We start from the raw sequence: 16,822 nt of genomic DNA on the forward strand, positions 1-16,822 counted from the left end.
CTGTTTGTATTACCTGATACCACAAAGGCAATGTTAGATAACAGTGATGATAGGCCTTCTTATCTTAGACAAGTCTCTAGTAAAAATGCTTACAGTGAGGAAACTCACTAAGTATCAAGCTGGTTTGGGGGTTAAGATAAATTTTAATCACATTTAGTTTTCATCTATTTTTATTTTTAGGAGCTTTTAAATCAAAATGTGTGCTGAATTTTGTCAGATGTTTATTTAGCATTTATTAAGACCGTCATATAATTTTACTCTTTAGATTTTATTAACCTAATCACTTATATTCATGGGTGAATAAATATTGAACCATTCTTGAATGAATTCCTAGTATGAACCTTCCATATTTTTTACTGTACTTGGAATATTTCAGGTTTTCTTTGATATTCATAAATGAGATTATTCCAGTTTTCTTATTTGGGGCAATTCTTATTGGGTTTTGGTGTCAATATTATATTTGCTTTATTGAAAAGATTTTAGAAGCTTTTTTCTTGTGTTCTTAGAACAATGTAAGTTACACTGAAATTATCTATACTTTAGAAGTTTGGTAGAACCCTCTACGTCTGATGATAATTTTGGACAGTAGCTCCTCAGCAACCCCACTTGTTAATTCTTAAGTCAGTTTTTGCAGATATTTTCCTAGAAAATTATGCATTTTAAGTAGGTTTTCTCTTTTTTTCTCATCTAGATTTCAGCAAAGTAGCCATTTATTTTATTCTTTCTTGTCTGTTAATGTATTCACATCTTTAAGACTTTAACTCTCCTCTGAGTAGTGCTCATGCTGAATCCTGTAGGAAGGATGCACAGTGTTTCTACGATCGTTTGTATACAGTCTTCAATTTCAATTTGCTCTCTGATTCAAGAGTTGTTTGAAAGATTTGCAAGAGGTGAGTTTTGTTTTGTTTTAATTTCTGTATTTTGGGGACTTCACTTTTCTAGTTTTGCCGTTAAGTTCTAATTTTGTAGTATTATGATAAAGTTTTATCTGTACTATTTCTAAATTTTTGAAAGTTACTGATGTTTTCCTTGTGACCCAACATATGGTCAATTTTTGTGAATGTTTCACTGAATAGGATGGAACTGGAGATGCATCTCTGTTTTCAGAGGACAGAGTTCAATATGTATATATATCCATTTTTCACATCATGGTTTAGAGTACAGACTCTGGAATCAGACTGACAGGATCCAAATCCCAGATTCACTACTGTGATCTTATGCAAATTACTTAATTTCTCTGTGCCTCAGCTTCTTCATCTGTAAAATGACTGCAATGATAACATTTACCTCTTAGGGTTGTGGCGAGGATTACATGGGTTAATCTGCACAAAACATTTAGAACAGTGTCTGGAATGAAATAAGTACCATATACGTATTAGCTGTTATAATTATTTAGATCTGCCTTGTTAATTATTTAGTTCTTCTAGAACAATACTGTCCAAATGAAATATAATACAAGTCACATGTGCAATTTTAAACTATATAGTCGCCACATTAAGAAAGCAAGGAAAAAACGTAAAATTAGTTTTAATAATATATTTTATTTAATCCAATATATCAAAAATATCACCATTGCAACTTGTAAGCAATGTATAGAATTTATTAATGACGTATTTTACCTTCTTTGTTTTGTACTGTCTTGGAAATCTGGCATGTTTTGCACGGCACACTTCCATTTGGGCTAGCCGCATGTCAAGTACTCCATAGCCGCTTATAGCTGGTGGCTACTGTATTGGGTGACACAAATCTAGCAACTGATTTTTAGTATACTTGGTACTTGGTATACCATGAGCTGAGGAAGGTGAAAATAAGTGTCTTATATAATTAATATATTAACAATATTAATATATTCTGTGTATTTCTCCTTGAATCTCTTCTACTGTTTGTTTCATAAATGTTGATGCTCTGTAATTTGGTGCAAAAATATTCGTAATCATTGTATTTTCATTGTGAACTGCAGCCTTTAGGATTAAAATTGGCCTGTCTTTATCTCTTTTTGTACCTTTTGCCTTGAATTTAATTTTGTGTGATACTAGATTTATGACCAATGTTTTCTCTTTGTTTGCATTTGCCTAGTATATCTTTGCCCATTTTTAAGTTTTTCAACCATCTGAATCACTTATAAGTCTCTTGTACACATCATAGAACTGGATTTTTCTTTGTTGTCATTCTGAGAATCTTTTTTCTTTTAATAGTTGAGTTTAGCCTATTTACATTTATATGACAGATATGTTTGACCTTAGTTCTATCTTATTATATTAGGTTCTGTTTTCTGTTTTTATAACTTTTAAAAGTCATATAGGGTCTCTGCTTTGGTTTTCATATTTATTCTGATATTTAGAAAGATTTAGAGTTTTGTTCCAATGTTTACTTTTATAACTATGTAGAATTGCTTTCACCTTATGTTTCTTTAAAAAGAATTACTAAGAAAAGTGATCCAAAACCTGGAAATAAGACAAAAAATGGCTGCATGTCCTTTTGAGGGGGTGTCCTAAAGCAATGGCTGACAAGCCTGCCTAAGGGTCATCTGACTTTCTGGAGTAGTGATTCTCAAGTGCAGTACTCAACTAGCAGCATCAGCACCGGCATCACCTGGGGATTTGTTAGAAATGCAAGTTTTCAGGCCCCACCCCAGACCAACAAATCAGGAACTCTGTGGATGGTACCCAGCAATCTGTGTTTGAGCAAGACGTGCAAACGATTCTGTTGCACAGGCAGTGGTTCTCAGCTGGTGGCAATTTGGCCTCATGGAGGACATTTAGAAATATCTGGAGACATTTTTCATTGTTACAACTTAAGCAGGAAGAGGGAGTGCTACTGGCATCTAGTGGGCAGAGACCAGGGATGCTGTCAAATACTCTAAAATATACAGGACAGCCCCCACCCCTTTCCAACAAAAAATTATCCAGACCCAAATGTCAACAGTGCAGAGGTTAAAAAAGCTCTCTTCTAGGAGAATTTAACTCTGTTTGGTATTCTCTTTATTTTGAATTCGGGCCCAGATGCTAACTTGAAAAGAACTTGATAAGATGCAAATAATTTTTATCTAGTAGAGATGCAAATTATTTCTGTGCAGTAGAGAAGATAACCCAAAGGTTATGGTTTAATCACCCAGTAAGATATTGTGTTAGTTATCTATTGTCTAGTGAGATACCCTAAAACTTAGTCACTTAAAACAACATTAAGCATTTATTATTGTCGTGGTTTCTGTGGATCAGGAATTCTTTAGTTTAATTCTTGGAGAAATTCTTAGAGAAACGATTTTTATACGCTTTGTAACACTCTTGTTGGTTGGGTTTTTTTTTTTGAGTGAGAGATCTTCTGAGTTTGTTTAACTGTCCTTTTTCCCTCTAGTATGCCCTGGGTTTTTGTTTTTGTTTTTCTTTTTTTTTTTAAAGATTTTATTTTTTTCTTTTTTCTCCCCAAAGCCCCCGGGGTACATAGTTGTATATATTCTTCGTTGTGGGTCCTTCTAGTTGTGGCATGTGGGATGCCTCCTCAGCATGGCTGGATGAGTGGTGCCGTGTCCGCGCCCAGGATTCGAACCTACGAAACACTGGGCCACCTGCAGCGGAGCGTGCGAACTTAACCACTCGGCCACGGGGCTGGCCCCATGGGTTTTTGTTTTTCTTAACTCTGTTTTAATTTTGAGTTTTTATCCAAAATTTACGGGAAGTTCGTGTAGGGAAGGAGCCAGGCTAGAGTCCAGGCCAGGTGAAATTAGTTTTATAACTTACATTTTGCATGTGAGTTCAGTTTGCCTTTACATCCTGGTAGGGATTGGAAACTTGGGATTTTTTTTTTTTTTTTTTTTAATCACAAAGCCTCTGTTGCACTCTGCTATCCTGCAGACTGATCGCTTCTTGCAAATACTCGGCATTTGTGTGTTCTCCCCCTTCTGCTTCCAGGAAGAGCCTGTCACCAGCTGGTATGTCTGTTCCTTCTGTTGTAAACAAAGGATTGAGGATCGGACTTCAGACTGTGCCCCCTTGCTCTGAGAAGGGTATTTGTTGCTGCTTGTTTTTCGTTTGTTTTTATTGGAGCCATTGAATCCTATCTACTGTAGCAACGCCTCTCCATGTCCTCCTAAATCCTCTCCCATCAATCTTTGATGCTTTTGGCTCTCTTTCCTTTTCTGGGCCTAGGATTTCAGATCGCCCCTCGTTTCTCTGTAAATGAAACTTGTGTTTTGTTTTTCTTCTCGTCGCTTTTTAAATGACTCCCAGAAAGAGCGGTAATGAATTCTTTTTTCCTCAACTTTTTTTTCACTACAAACCTTCAGAGAAGTTTAAGAAAGAGTACAGTGCATATCCATGCACTCTTTTCCTGGCTTCAACAATTGTTAACATGTTGCCATATTTGCTTTCTCCCTCTACACAGACTTGTTTTCTTTCACTGAACCATTTGAAAGTAAATCGCACATATTGATACTTCATCCCTAACTACGGAGCAGGCATCTCCTAAAACTAAACACACCCTCCTACCGCCTACGTAACCGTGAAATCATTGTCACACTAGCACTTCATTAACATTCATTCAATGCGTCATTTAATATATCGTTCGTATTTAAATTTCCCCAATGGCCCCCGAAAGTGCTCTGTTTATTTTTTGATTCCGAATCCAATTAAGGTTTACCACTTTTCATTTGGTTGTTGTGTTTCATTAAATCTCTTTTGATCCAGAACTACCCCTGCTCTCCTTTTTCTGTTTTTTATGACATTTTATTTTTTAAGTGTTCAGGCCAGCTGCCTTGTAGAACGCCCCCAAGTGAGGCTTTCCTTATGCTATTGTGTATAAACTGCAAGTCACTTAGGTTCTGAATGGATGCGGATTCCAACATGCTTGCCAGTAACATTTTTAAAAGAAAATAGTAAATGTTTTTGTTTGAAGTCCAAGTACTCTCGAGACTTCAGCAGGCAGTTTTTGGACGCAGCCTGGAGGAAGCTATTTCCTGATAAGCCTTAAATTCCAAGTAGTTTCCTATCATCATCACCTTCAATAGTTGTAAAATACATTCTGGCTGTCAAATAAATGGCGTATTTTTTATTTTAAAAAAGTTAATTTTTGTTTTTCTCTTTCTTCCTAGGTCAACTAAATTCTTTCAAGAGCTAGCCTCTTAAGCACACTTGTGGTTTGACCTGTTTTTCTTTAAACTCATTTGCATTTTACCCATTTGCTTTCCTGATCTCGCCTACCTATTTTCAAACAGCGAGAATGGCCAATGTTAGAAAACAGACCAGACCTAACCCTACACACACAGAGTGCCAGGAAGAAGAAAACCTCTTTGGAATATTTTTCATGTATACTTCTTTGTTTAAATAATTCTTTTTTTGACACAAAACATAGTTAAGTCTTGTGTTCAGAGCCTCCAAACTACACAGCTGTGTAACACATATAGTCTGGGATCTTGAAGACCAATTTTAGGGAAGAACCCTGCTTAATTGCAGACTCATATTAACCTACTTATAAGGTTTTTACAAAGTACTTTTACATATATTATTCGACTTGATCTTTACAACAACTCTATGAAGTAGTTGAGGAAGGTGGTGAAATCTCTTTTTCAAATAAGGAAATTGAGGCTCAAATAGATGTACATGACTTGCCCAGGATCTCATGACCATAACTGGCAGAGATGAGATTTCAAGCTGGTTGCAGATTGCGTGCCAAAGATATATTATGGTAATTTCATTTGCCTGGATTTACCTCCTCGGTCATCCTCGAGTCTTGTGTATTTTGGCAAAATCAATTTGTTTATTTTAGGAATAGTTAAGCTTCCTACTATTAATGACATCTCCCCTCTGTAGGAGTCCTGCTGTTAGACAGTGAATCCCTCTGACCTTTGGAGACTCTCTGCTACCACGGAAATCTGGGGACATTATTGCTTCAGGAGGCAGCCCTTAATACAGCATTCAAATACCAATTAGGGCCACCCTCTGGTTTAGGCAGATCTTAAAAAGCATCAATCCAATTTACACATCCTTCACTGAAGACACAATCGCATCATCTAATGTACCCTCTTCTGGTACCTAATAATATTCACTGTTAAGCGTTTGGTTTTGCTTTTGCTTTTCACCTAAAAATGTGACCATGATCATCAAACCTATAAAACAAAAGTCTGGAGGAATCAGCTCTAACAGTTCTTTCTGCTCCACCATGGGTTTGCCTATTTTGTTTATTTTACTGATTGTGGGAAATTGATAGATTGGAAACATCAGAGTCGCCATTGGTTATGAGTAAATGATATAATCAAAATTATAAAGCAGCTTATTATGGACTAAAATTCCTCTTCTGCAAAGTAATAATGGTAGTGTGTGTATATACATGTATATATATATCTCTCTATATACACACATACACACATTTATAGTTTATATACATATATACACACACATGTTTGTTTTATTTGTGTGTGTATTTTTCACTCAAGTTACACTTAGTGTCTTTGTAACAGGAAAGCTGACGACATAAAACTTTTCGTATATATGAAAACTCAAAAACAATCCCAACTAAGTGGCAAGTGCAATCATTGTTTTGAGAAGAAAAAGAACAGTCCAACATTTATTAAGAAGCGTCTTCGTGAATTTTCTTAAAATTAGAAAAAAACCACAAGAAAAGTTTCTTATAGTCAAATTGCCATTTTTTGTTTTTAATTTTGTTAACATGTATTTCCTCACATTTATGGATAGGATAGTGTACATACATAGAACCAGCACTTGGGGATGGCTGTTTGCCTTCCACCGTGCTTGCAAATGGTAACTGTGTTCTCTTATTTTCTAGCTTAATCACAGCTCCCTCAATGAATAACTTCATTGAATTTGCAATATCTCTGCAAACTGATCTCTGAATCTGCATGGCACAGTTAAGCCAGTTCTAGCAAATTTGGAACTGTATCTTAAAAAAACTGTCTCACCTTACCACCCACAGGCTCTCAGCTCCTGAGAGCAGAAACCAAGTGTTGCTTGTCTTTGTGCATCTAGCACAGAACCTGCCCAAAGCAGGTGCTCAGCAAGTATTTGCTGAGCGGAACTGTCCTCAACTACCTAATGGAAAAAGAGAAGAAAGGCATTTCTTCACTGGACTGGCAAGTAGAAATGAATTCAGCCTTACCTGAAATAGACACACAAACTCCCAGAGGCGGACCAGCGTACCTCTGAGGGTATGGTTTCTGACCGGTCACTTGGGAGCATCATGCCCCTCACCCACAGGCTCAATTCCATCTCTGTTTTTGAACATCGTGGTCCAAGTTCTGTCTCCTCTCATAATGTAAGAAACAGATCCATGTCTAGTTATTTTGAGTCAATGGAAGATATTTAAAATATTGATACTTTAAAAGTTTAAATGAAATGTTAATCAAAGGTGGTTTGTGATGATTTGCTTTCTATGACTATTTTTTAATTACAGATGGCAAATTCTTAGGAAAAGCACAGGGGATTCTCATTCACAACACAAAGTTTTCTTTTCTTTTCTTTCTAAGATCTTATTTTTCTCCCAAAGCCCCCTGGTACATAATTGTGTATTTTCAGTTGTGAGTCCTTCTAGTTGTGGCATGTGGGATGCCGCCTCAGCATAGCTTGATGAGCGGTGCTGTGTCTGCACCCAGGATTCGAACTGACAAAACCCCCGGCCACCGAAGCAGAGCATGAACTTAACCACTCAGCCATAGGGCCAGCCCCCAAAGTTTTCTTTTTTAACAAACAAAATTCTTAAATCTATTTTGAGTTTCTAAAAATTTCTGGTGGTTTTGCATTTCACTAAGCGGTTTGTTTGATGGTTTGTTTTCCTCCTAAATTTTATTTCCAAAGGCTTGAACTGATTTTTTAAATTTCTAGTGACATTTCTTAACAGTAGTCTTAATAGAAGACTTAAGAAAGATAGCTAAACCTAGTCAGATGGGGCCAGTATAGTTAGTTATCCCCCATGGCAATCATAAATATTAGGAGAGTTTTCACGGCTGTGTCATAGCTTCCTAGTGATGCAGAATTGGTAAGACTTATGTGATATATAAACGTGTGACTTGTTACACATCATAATAGCAACTGTATGGTAAGAACCATGTAAACAGCTTCTCCTTGTAGAGATCATCATTAGAAGAACCACTGCACTCCAGGATCTTAAGAGCTTCCTTGTCCTTCAAAAAAATGCTAAGTCCTGGTCCCATCCAAAAAGCACGTGAAAAGACTTTTAAATTGACTCCTTGTTAAACTCCCTCCCAAAAGTTTATAAAAATACTGAAATAATATTCTCACAAAAAAAGCAAAGTCTGAGTTTAGAGAATGAGTATCAAGCACATGCACAAAAGCTTTCATTTGACCCGTATACAAATGGCTCTAGAGAAAGATACATGAGAAAATTACCAACTACAGAACACGATCTTCGCGGCACCTGACTCAGGGCAGGGGAGAACGAAATAAATAGTTCATAGGGTAGATAAATCTTCTGTCCCTTAGTCCTGTTAGGGAGAGCCCACGGTGGCACAAGGCAGTAAACTTCCAGATAAGTTCCTGAGAGTTGAAGTGTTCTTCAGAGTTTCTTATCTTGCTTCTTCTAAATGCCAACGTTATTGCCTTCAGTATCCTCAGCCTGAAGTCAGCCATCCTGCAATATGAATCAGAATCTGTTGTATGGCTGGGTCTCATTGAACAAAATAAAAATATTCCTAGAAAGTAGTTTATCAGATAAATTCGAGGAAATATCTCAAATGATCCATACCTTGTACTCTCAACATTTAGAGGGAATTAAAAGATTGTGTAGTCCACCCATCCCATGAAATCTTAAAGACGTCCATGCAGAGTCCAACAAGGATGCTTACTATAGTGCTCCCTAAAGGGTGACCCACAAAACGTTGGTCTCTGAAATGTTCTTTGTTGAAGTTTCCCTCTTAGAAATCCACATTGTAAATTAGTATAAGGGCACTGAGAAAATTTGTAAGGGAAAAAGATATATATCTCTCTATGTATAGCTATAGAGAGAGATATACATGAACATATTCAACTTTGTTTAGTCCAGCATTTTCTAGCCCTTCTATGATATTTGTTGATTATATTTAATTTAGCAGAAGATAACAGAAAACAAAGAAACATTATAACAGAAATATACATATTCTTACTGCCAAGAGATTAATTCTGACCTGTCCCTGCCATCCAAGGGGCTGAATGGTCATTGGTGAAATTATATCCACCACCACAGAAAACGTTTACACCCTTATATTTTAAAATGAGTGCAAATCCTGGAACTCTGCCAAAGGAAATGTACAGATTACAAACACAGTCTTTTCTGTCTATCAGTTTTACTTATAGGACTCATAAACATCATCTGATCCTAAATAATAAAATGTGTAGATCATGTCTCCTAGGCCATTCATTGATCTTGCCTGGCAGAAAAATTCTTAAATTTGAAAACTCCTTTGCCTACATATTCATCTCTTGGTATAATTTTGTCACATTTTTTCCTTCTTGCTTTTTTCCCAAGCCAGAGTAAATGTCTTCTCATTTGTTACTGATATCGATGAAAGTGAGACTGTATCCTCTATGCATTTTACATAAGAACATTCTGCTTTCTTTAATTAGCACAAATAAAATTAAATATTAGTGTTCAATGAATATCTCTATGATTTATGAGATGAGAAAATTGAAAGGGTAAGCGAACACCTGAATATAAAGATCCAGCTTTCAAAGAATAAAATTAAGTTAAATTTTTAAAAACCCAGATCTTGTTTCTATTTCCTTATAGAGATTGGAGAGCAGGAAATCCTACCCATGTAAGTGATTGTCCTACGCCTAACAGGCTGTGAATTTCTCCCATCCCAGGAGCAAGGTTTCCGTAACTTGAACGGTGCTCAGCCAATAGAAGTGAACTCACGGCTAGTTCCACTATTTGTTAAACAAAAGCAGGTACTGCTCTGAATTCAAAGATGGCGCATGAGGTGGGAACCATCCTGAGAGCTCCATCCTGAAGGGGGCATCCTATGTGAATATACTAAAAACCATTGAATTCTATACTTTAAATGGGTAAATTTTATAGTATATAAATTATATCTCAATAAAGCTGCTTTTAAAAGTTGGTGTTATAAGAAAGAAAAAAAAAAAAGGCTCAGCAGGAACTCATAATAACCTCCATAAGACTGAAGATAATGTATGGCCTCCTTATTAATTGTCTTCAGTGAGGAAGGAACTGGAGGAATTTTGGTGAAAGGTCATGGGAGTTTTTCTCATCATGGGAAACTATGGAGAGAGACCGTGTGTTTAGGTCTCCTGAAGAGTGGAATGTGGAGGACCACCCATAAGAATAAAGAGCACTGACTTGATCCAATGGGATCTCTGCCTAACCCAATATTCTGTTTATGAGAATGATTCAGTAGGGAAGCAATGGCTGCCCTCCATGACATTGCTTTAAAGGTTAGGAATATGACACCAATTTCCCTAAATCCTTTTTTCTTAATACACGATGGACTATTGACAAATTTATCTAAGTCCATCTTGAATCAATTTACATTTTCAGCTTGTTCTAACAATTCCATATGCTTCCAATTCACTTTGGATGATTTGAGTGAAATTTCTGTGTAGAGGCAGAACCTGGCTTGTAGAACCTTGAGGTCCCCACGTCTCTGATTCTTACCACTCCCTTCTCCCTGATGCTGTCAGAAACCTCTTTTTTCAGTAGGGGCAAGAGTTTCCAACTCTCCTTCTCTGTCTGTAAGTCTTTTGCTTCCACTGCCTCCCCTGGGTTTGAGTCCTGATTCTACCTTGGAAAACTAAGCTGATCAGTATAGTGTATGGGTATATTGGATACATGCCATAGACATGGGTCCCTAGATATCATTTCAGCACACAGACATGGCAACCCTTACTAAATTTTAGAACCTATCTGGTTCAATTTTATCCATGATGAAACTGAGGTCCAAGGAGGAGAAATCATTTGCCCAGGGTCACAAAATTAGGCAACAGCAAGACTAAAAGTGATGTGTCTTGATTTCCAATTTCAAAACTAACAGGCTGCCTCCCAGACTCACTCATGCTCATCTCAGCCCCTCAGCCTCCCACTTCTGATTTTATCACTGGTTGGATCCAGCACTGACCTCACCATCCTGTCTGGTCGCACCCATGTCTGCTTCATCCTGGTCGGGTTCGAACTCGGTGCCCCTGTCAACAACATCCACACCAGCCTGCACCCTGGGCTTCTCATTTTCCCACTTGGCAAAGCCTTTGTCCTTAGCTGCTTTGTTATGGAACTTGGATTTCATTTTGGGGAAGGTGTGGGACCCTGAGTCCCCCCAGCCAGCCTCAGACCATACAGGCTCGGTCTGGGTAGCCTGGCTCGTGGTGGCCCGCTGCAGCCTCACAGAAATCTTGCGAGAAGAGCCTGTAACCAGTGTGATGGCTCTGCTGTCCAGGTCTCGGTGTCCAGCAGCAACACCAGGGAACTCGAACACTTCATCCTGCACTGGAAGGGGAAAGATTGTTGTGATTATTGTGATTCTTCGACATCTGACTGCTTTATGGCAAACCATCAAAGTTGGCGCAAACAAATGGAGTTTGACAAGCAAGATCCTGGAAGAACAGACAAGAGGCAGAACTAAATTGGTTGCAGGTGAGTTGCCCATTAGTGAGCCCTGAAAGCAGAGGGAAACAAGCTTGACTCAAGGGTTTTGCCACCTCTGCTCACCCTGAAGAAGGTCTTGGTGTTCATAATGACTCTGGGTTCAGCTCCAGAACCCAACCAAGGTCCAGGTGTGGGAAGGTGAGCAGAGAGAAATCGTGGTAGGAGAGAAAGTAAAGAACATTACCTGGGGGCAATGAGGGGCTTCCAGGCAGCGAGCCAGGACTACTGCCCAAGGAGGGCACCCGGGCAAATCTCCTGCAGGCCAGAACCAGGAGGTCTTTGCACTGTTTGTGACAATTGGCTCCACAGTCTGAAAAACCCAGAGTATCACAGATGATTAGTGGGAACCACATGCATTTGGTGCAGACTGGTCTTCCAGGGTGGCGCTTGAGCTGTCAGCCTCCCCTCCCCCATCTTCATTTCTGTGTTGAATCTGAGTCTGGCTCAGGCACACAGAGTGTGTCTAGCAGCTGGAAAAGGGCCAGTGGGTCACTCTTGCCTTCCTGGCATTCCTAAAGTCTCACATTTGTTCAGCTTCTTCCTCTACACAATTCATTGAAGCGCTGGGGAGCAAACGAGCAGGGGCTAGCCTGAGTGGGGAGTTGCCTTTGCCCAAAACTAAATGCAAGTCATAAAGGACTGGGGTTCTTTCCTAGGCCAAGACAGATTCCCCCAAAGAGGCCCCTGAGCCGGAATGAGGGCAAGAAGCCCCAGCTTCTAGTCTCTCCCAGGACCAACTCTTGTCTCTTTTACAGTGATTGTTTACAGCGAGATGTCCCTCCAAGCAGTATTTGTCTGCACTTTTCATTCTTCTTCATTTCCCAAAACCTTTTCTAGGGCAAGTGACGGTATCTTTTGCTTCCTTTCTTTGCATAGACACAGAAAACAAGGTGGGCACATGCTCAATAAACATGTTCCAGATTTGACTATGGCTTTGAAATGGCATGCGGCAGATTCCATGCCATTTCCCATTAGGATGCTTTAGTTAAGAAAGAATATTAGTTACTACTTGGGGTAAAAAATTTTGGCCACTTTGGAAGATAGCAACACAATTATTTCATATGACGAGGGCCCTGCATTTCCGTTAGGCTCACTGAACAGATATGATCATTTTAAAGAGTATACTTCTCTCTTACCATCAAAGAGAAGAACCATTCTAATTATTTCCAATACCCATTTTTTCCCCAAATGGTCTTGTGTCAAATGGTCTTATAAAGACATCACGGAAAGATCAAATTTTAATATGTTCAGTGTATTTTAATTAGTTTTTTCACTCCATGTGCCTTTAAGAGAAAATATCATATGTACAAAGATGATCCAAGGGTTTAATTGATTTTTATCTTCATAAAATTGTGTGTGTGTGTGCGTGTGTGTGTGTGTGTATGTGGGTGGGTGGGTCTTTTAGGAGATAAGAGACAGAAACCAGAATAAAACTAATGACTTATTGCTGAGTAGTAAGATATCGCAATATCTTTGCTGCTTGAAAGTAAAAATCCAAAGTTAGACGAAGATAACTGATACAGAGAACTAAAGGGGAAGTTTTTTTGAGCAGTAAAAGGTGATTCCCATCAAGGTTCAGGAAAGCTCTCTGTTCCTGCAAAACGAGGGCCAAATACTGACAGAGGGCTGGAGAGAAAAAGGCATCACAAGGGTATAACATTAATCTGAAGGCATTCTGGGATTAAGATGTTTCTTTTTGTAGTTTATTCTATTTTTCAAGAGCATTATCCGATTCTTCAAAGAACCGGTATAGACAGTATGCATAAAATATCCAGGAATTTTTTAAATTAAACACCAATAAAGTATAATAATCATATATGTGCAAGTAGCAACACATTCCTAAATGCCTGTTAATATGCATGTGTATTGCATTTATCAAATATATAGTTACTCAATTGTTTATAAATTTCAATTAAATGAGGGAGACATATGAACGAATTCATTGAAAGCGATAAAAATAAGTTTTCAGGTTTCTTTTCTCATCATCTGTGATTCAGTAGAGAAAGGAAGAGCTATATGAGAGCGGAAAGAAACGCGTATATATTACAGAAATGAGTGTGTGTTTTTTTGTCCCTTGAAGGGTATAGTTCTTGTATACAGCATTTTAGTTAGGCCTGTCCTGCTTCAGAATTCCCACCATAACCATATGCTCATGATTAGCAAGACATCTTAGAGATGGGGGCTCACGTATGCAGGTTGATAAGGGTGGTTTGCTTGCTCTTGTAACAAGCTAAAAAACTCCAGTCTGGGCTCTCCAGAATTCCAGGGATTCCTTTCCTGGACTCATTAACTCTTCAGAAGCCAGTGGCCCAAAAGACCCACGTTCTCCATGATGCCAAGAGTTTTCGGAGTTTCACCAGACAAGTTTGATGCCTGCCCCAAATGTCACATTTTTAAATTTTAACCAAGTAACATTTATTTACCTTTGCATTTGTATCCTTGCTTGATTATGCCCCAGAGCTGTAACAAAAGACAAAGGAATGTCAGGGAATCTGAGGAAAAAATCTGGAAAGAAAACAAGGCCACAGAGAAGGAAATCCTGGGAAGCGTGATGACTGGTAGAGCACAAACAGGATGTAACTGCTCCTGACACCCTTCCTGTCAGATAGCAGAACCCTCTCCCAGCCCCCACCCCAGCTGGGGCAATAACAGGAGTTATGCTTCCCTTTTCTTTCTGGGAGCCAAAGGGAGCTGGGATGGGAAACCGATGCTGGTGCATTTACTGGACTTTGGCATAATATGCTCTCAGGGAACTTTATGGGGGAGATTGTCACTCTATCTTTGGAAGCCCCCAGCACCCTCTGCCTTCTTTTTAATCACACTAGCTGCTCTTGACACCCCCTACAGGAAATTTAGCAACCTAAGCAACACACATCCCACTAAAGCATTTCGATTTTGCTAGGTTATTTTCTGAGGAGCATTTGTACCTTGAAGGAATACAGAAGAGAAGAAGATCTGCCATTTATCCATGTATTCATTCTCCGTATTTGCTCCGTGTTTGGCCTGTGCCAAGGCTGTGGGAGATGCAGAAAAGGCAGAGATTCTGCCAACCAAGTAGGAAGCAGGCTGGAGGAAAGTGACAAACGACTCAGGAGAGATGAGAGGGCCTACAGTTCCAGGAGGGAGCTTTTGCCCAGCAGTTCAGGGGCATCATCCTGGTGGTGGTGTCTTTGCCCACCTGACACACATCAACTCCATAAAGAAGGGGCCTTCCCATGTTCTTTCTCGTGCCTCCCACAGCACTTGCACATGGGTACCAGGGACACCAGAAACATGCGTTAACAAATATTGATGCATTAAATGGGCTGAGCTCAAGCTGGAGAAGCTCCATTCCCAACCTTTTAGTGTTTAGGTTAGGTGGCTGATATCTACTTAATAAAATGATTTGAAAGAAACAGGGCCCATGGCCTACTGAGGCTGATGGGGGTGTGTTCACAATGTATTATAGGGGAACAATGTCCTGAGTGTCATCATGGCCCAATGAGAAGAGTGAATAGCTGCCAATGTGAAGTGACTCAAGGGCATTAGGAAGGCTACCCCTTGCCTTCTTTCTGACAAGGAAATTCCACCAGTGGAGAATAATTCCGCTGAGCCTTAAAAGTTACTTGGTCCTTCAGAATACATTATTAAGATGCAAATGTCTCCTGGAACAGGGCATTATTTTGCTTTGGGGACAGGAAGAATTATTAAGACAACTAACTGGAAGCAAGTCGTCAGGTGCTTAGGATGACTGGAAGAGGGATGGGGAGGAGTGAACACAGAAAAGGGAAGTGGGTGGTCAGGACAATCACGTGTTCAGAACTATAAGGATCTTTAAGATCATCTAGTTTGCTTCTCTTTTATACAAGGTGAGTGTGATGATCCAGGGAATTAAATAATTTGCAAGGTCTCACATCTGGGAAACTTTGTAGTGTTAAGAAATTGTTTTCTAAGGGAGCCCTTAGTAGTAGTCACAACAATAATCATGATGGCTAGTGATTATTGAACTCTCGCTATGTGAGAGGCACAGTTTTAAGCTCTTTATGTGTATTAACTCATTTAATGTTCACAATATCCTTATGGGATAGGTAATAATAATTTTCTCATTTTTACAGATGAGGAGACTAAGCTACAGAGAAGTGAAGTCACTTGGCAAGGTCTCATAGCTAGTAAGTAGGGGAAGGAGAATGTGTCACTTGAGGGAAAGACAAGAAGCCATTGCCCTGGGTGTTTTGTGTGTGAGCAAAAGCTACTGATCTAGGAAAAGAAAGGATAAGATTTAAGAAGAAGCATCCTAATATCTGGATATGGCACGTTATTAGCATAGCTGCAGGAACTGCTGAAAAAGATATAGTCGAGATGAGTGGTAGGTATCAGGAGGGGAGATCAGCGCATCCATCGCTTGCTAATGATTACTTAATAACTTGGAGATGACTCTAGGCAGGAAGAGGCTCTGGGTCAGCGTGCCAGCCAAGGACAGGAGACGGCGACCTCATGTAGCTGGTACACAGGAGTACTTCCCACAGTCCTTTGATTTGAGACCTCAAGCTACCATCAGATTTGGAGCAAATGTTTGTGGTATAAGGAGCACTGGACTGGGAGTCAGGAGACCCGGATATGAGTCATGGTCCTGCTGCTAATGATCCATGTGACCTTAAAGAAGTCACTTAACTTCTCCAGACCTCAAGTAAGGGAATTAGCAAAACTCTTTCAGTTCTGGAATTCTAATTCTAAAATAAATACATTTCAACTAGTGTCTGTTTGCCCTCCTTACCCTTAAGATGGAATTTATTTCAAAAGCAGGTGGTCCAGGCACTGAAAAATGGTTCCTCCACATTCTCCCACAATTCCCTCCAAGAACACATCTACTGAGTTAAATTTATAAATCCCTTTAAAAACCAATGGACTTTAAAAAAATGTGTGAGTAAAGATCAAATCAAATTGTACCAATGAAATGAAATATATTTTGAAAAAATAAAAAGGGCTATCAAAACTTTAAATGAGTTAATTTCAATTAAACTCCAAAAGTATCAAGGAATACTAAAAAAAAGGAAACATTTACTCTGAGCTATGTGGCATGCAATACGTCTGCTATCATTTAATCACCACAACAACATGACAGGTAAGTTTTAACCCCCTTTTACAGATAGGAAAACAACCACTCACAGGTGGTCAAGAAGTTGGTCAAAGACATAGAGTTAATAAGGGGCAGAATTTTGATTCAAAGCTAGGGTTCCAGACTGCA

General features: G+C 39.0%; 1 protein-coding gene across 31 annotated transcripts in view; it reads right to left on the minus strand.

Moving 5' to 3' along the window:
- Positions 1-6,545: 6,545 nt before the first annotated feature.
- Positions 6,546-16,822, minus strand: part of RASGRP3 (RAS guanyl releasing protein 3) — a 99,078-nt gene continuing 88,801 nt past the window's right edge. For all 31 annotated transcript variants that reach the window (XM_070236478.1, XM_070236456.1, XM_001500167.5 and 28 more), the window contains 4 exons: positions 14,022-14,058; positions 11,783-11,908; positions 11,075-11,439; positions 6,546-8,595 (listed from right to left, as the gene is read on the minus strand). In XM_070236478.1, the coding sequence (XP_070092579.1) occupies positions 8,587-8,595; positions 11,075-11,439; positions 11,783-11,908; positions 14,022-14,058 (537 nt within the window). In that variant the 3' untranslated portion in view covers positions 6,546-8,586. The remainder of the gene's footprint in view (positions 8,596-11,074; positions 11,440-11,782; positions 11,909-14,021; positions 14,059-16,822) is intronic.

Source organism: Equus caballus, chromosome 15 (genome assembly GCF_041296265.1).
Source record: "Equus caballus isolate H_3958 breed thoroughbred chromosome 15, TB-T2T, whole genome shotgun sequence".
Classification (NCBI taxonomy): domain Eukaryota; kingdom Metazoa; phylum Chordata; class Mammalia; order Perissodactyla; family Equidae; genus Equus; species Equus caballus.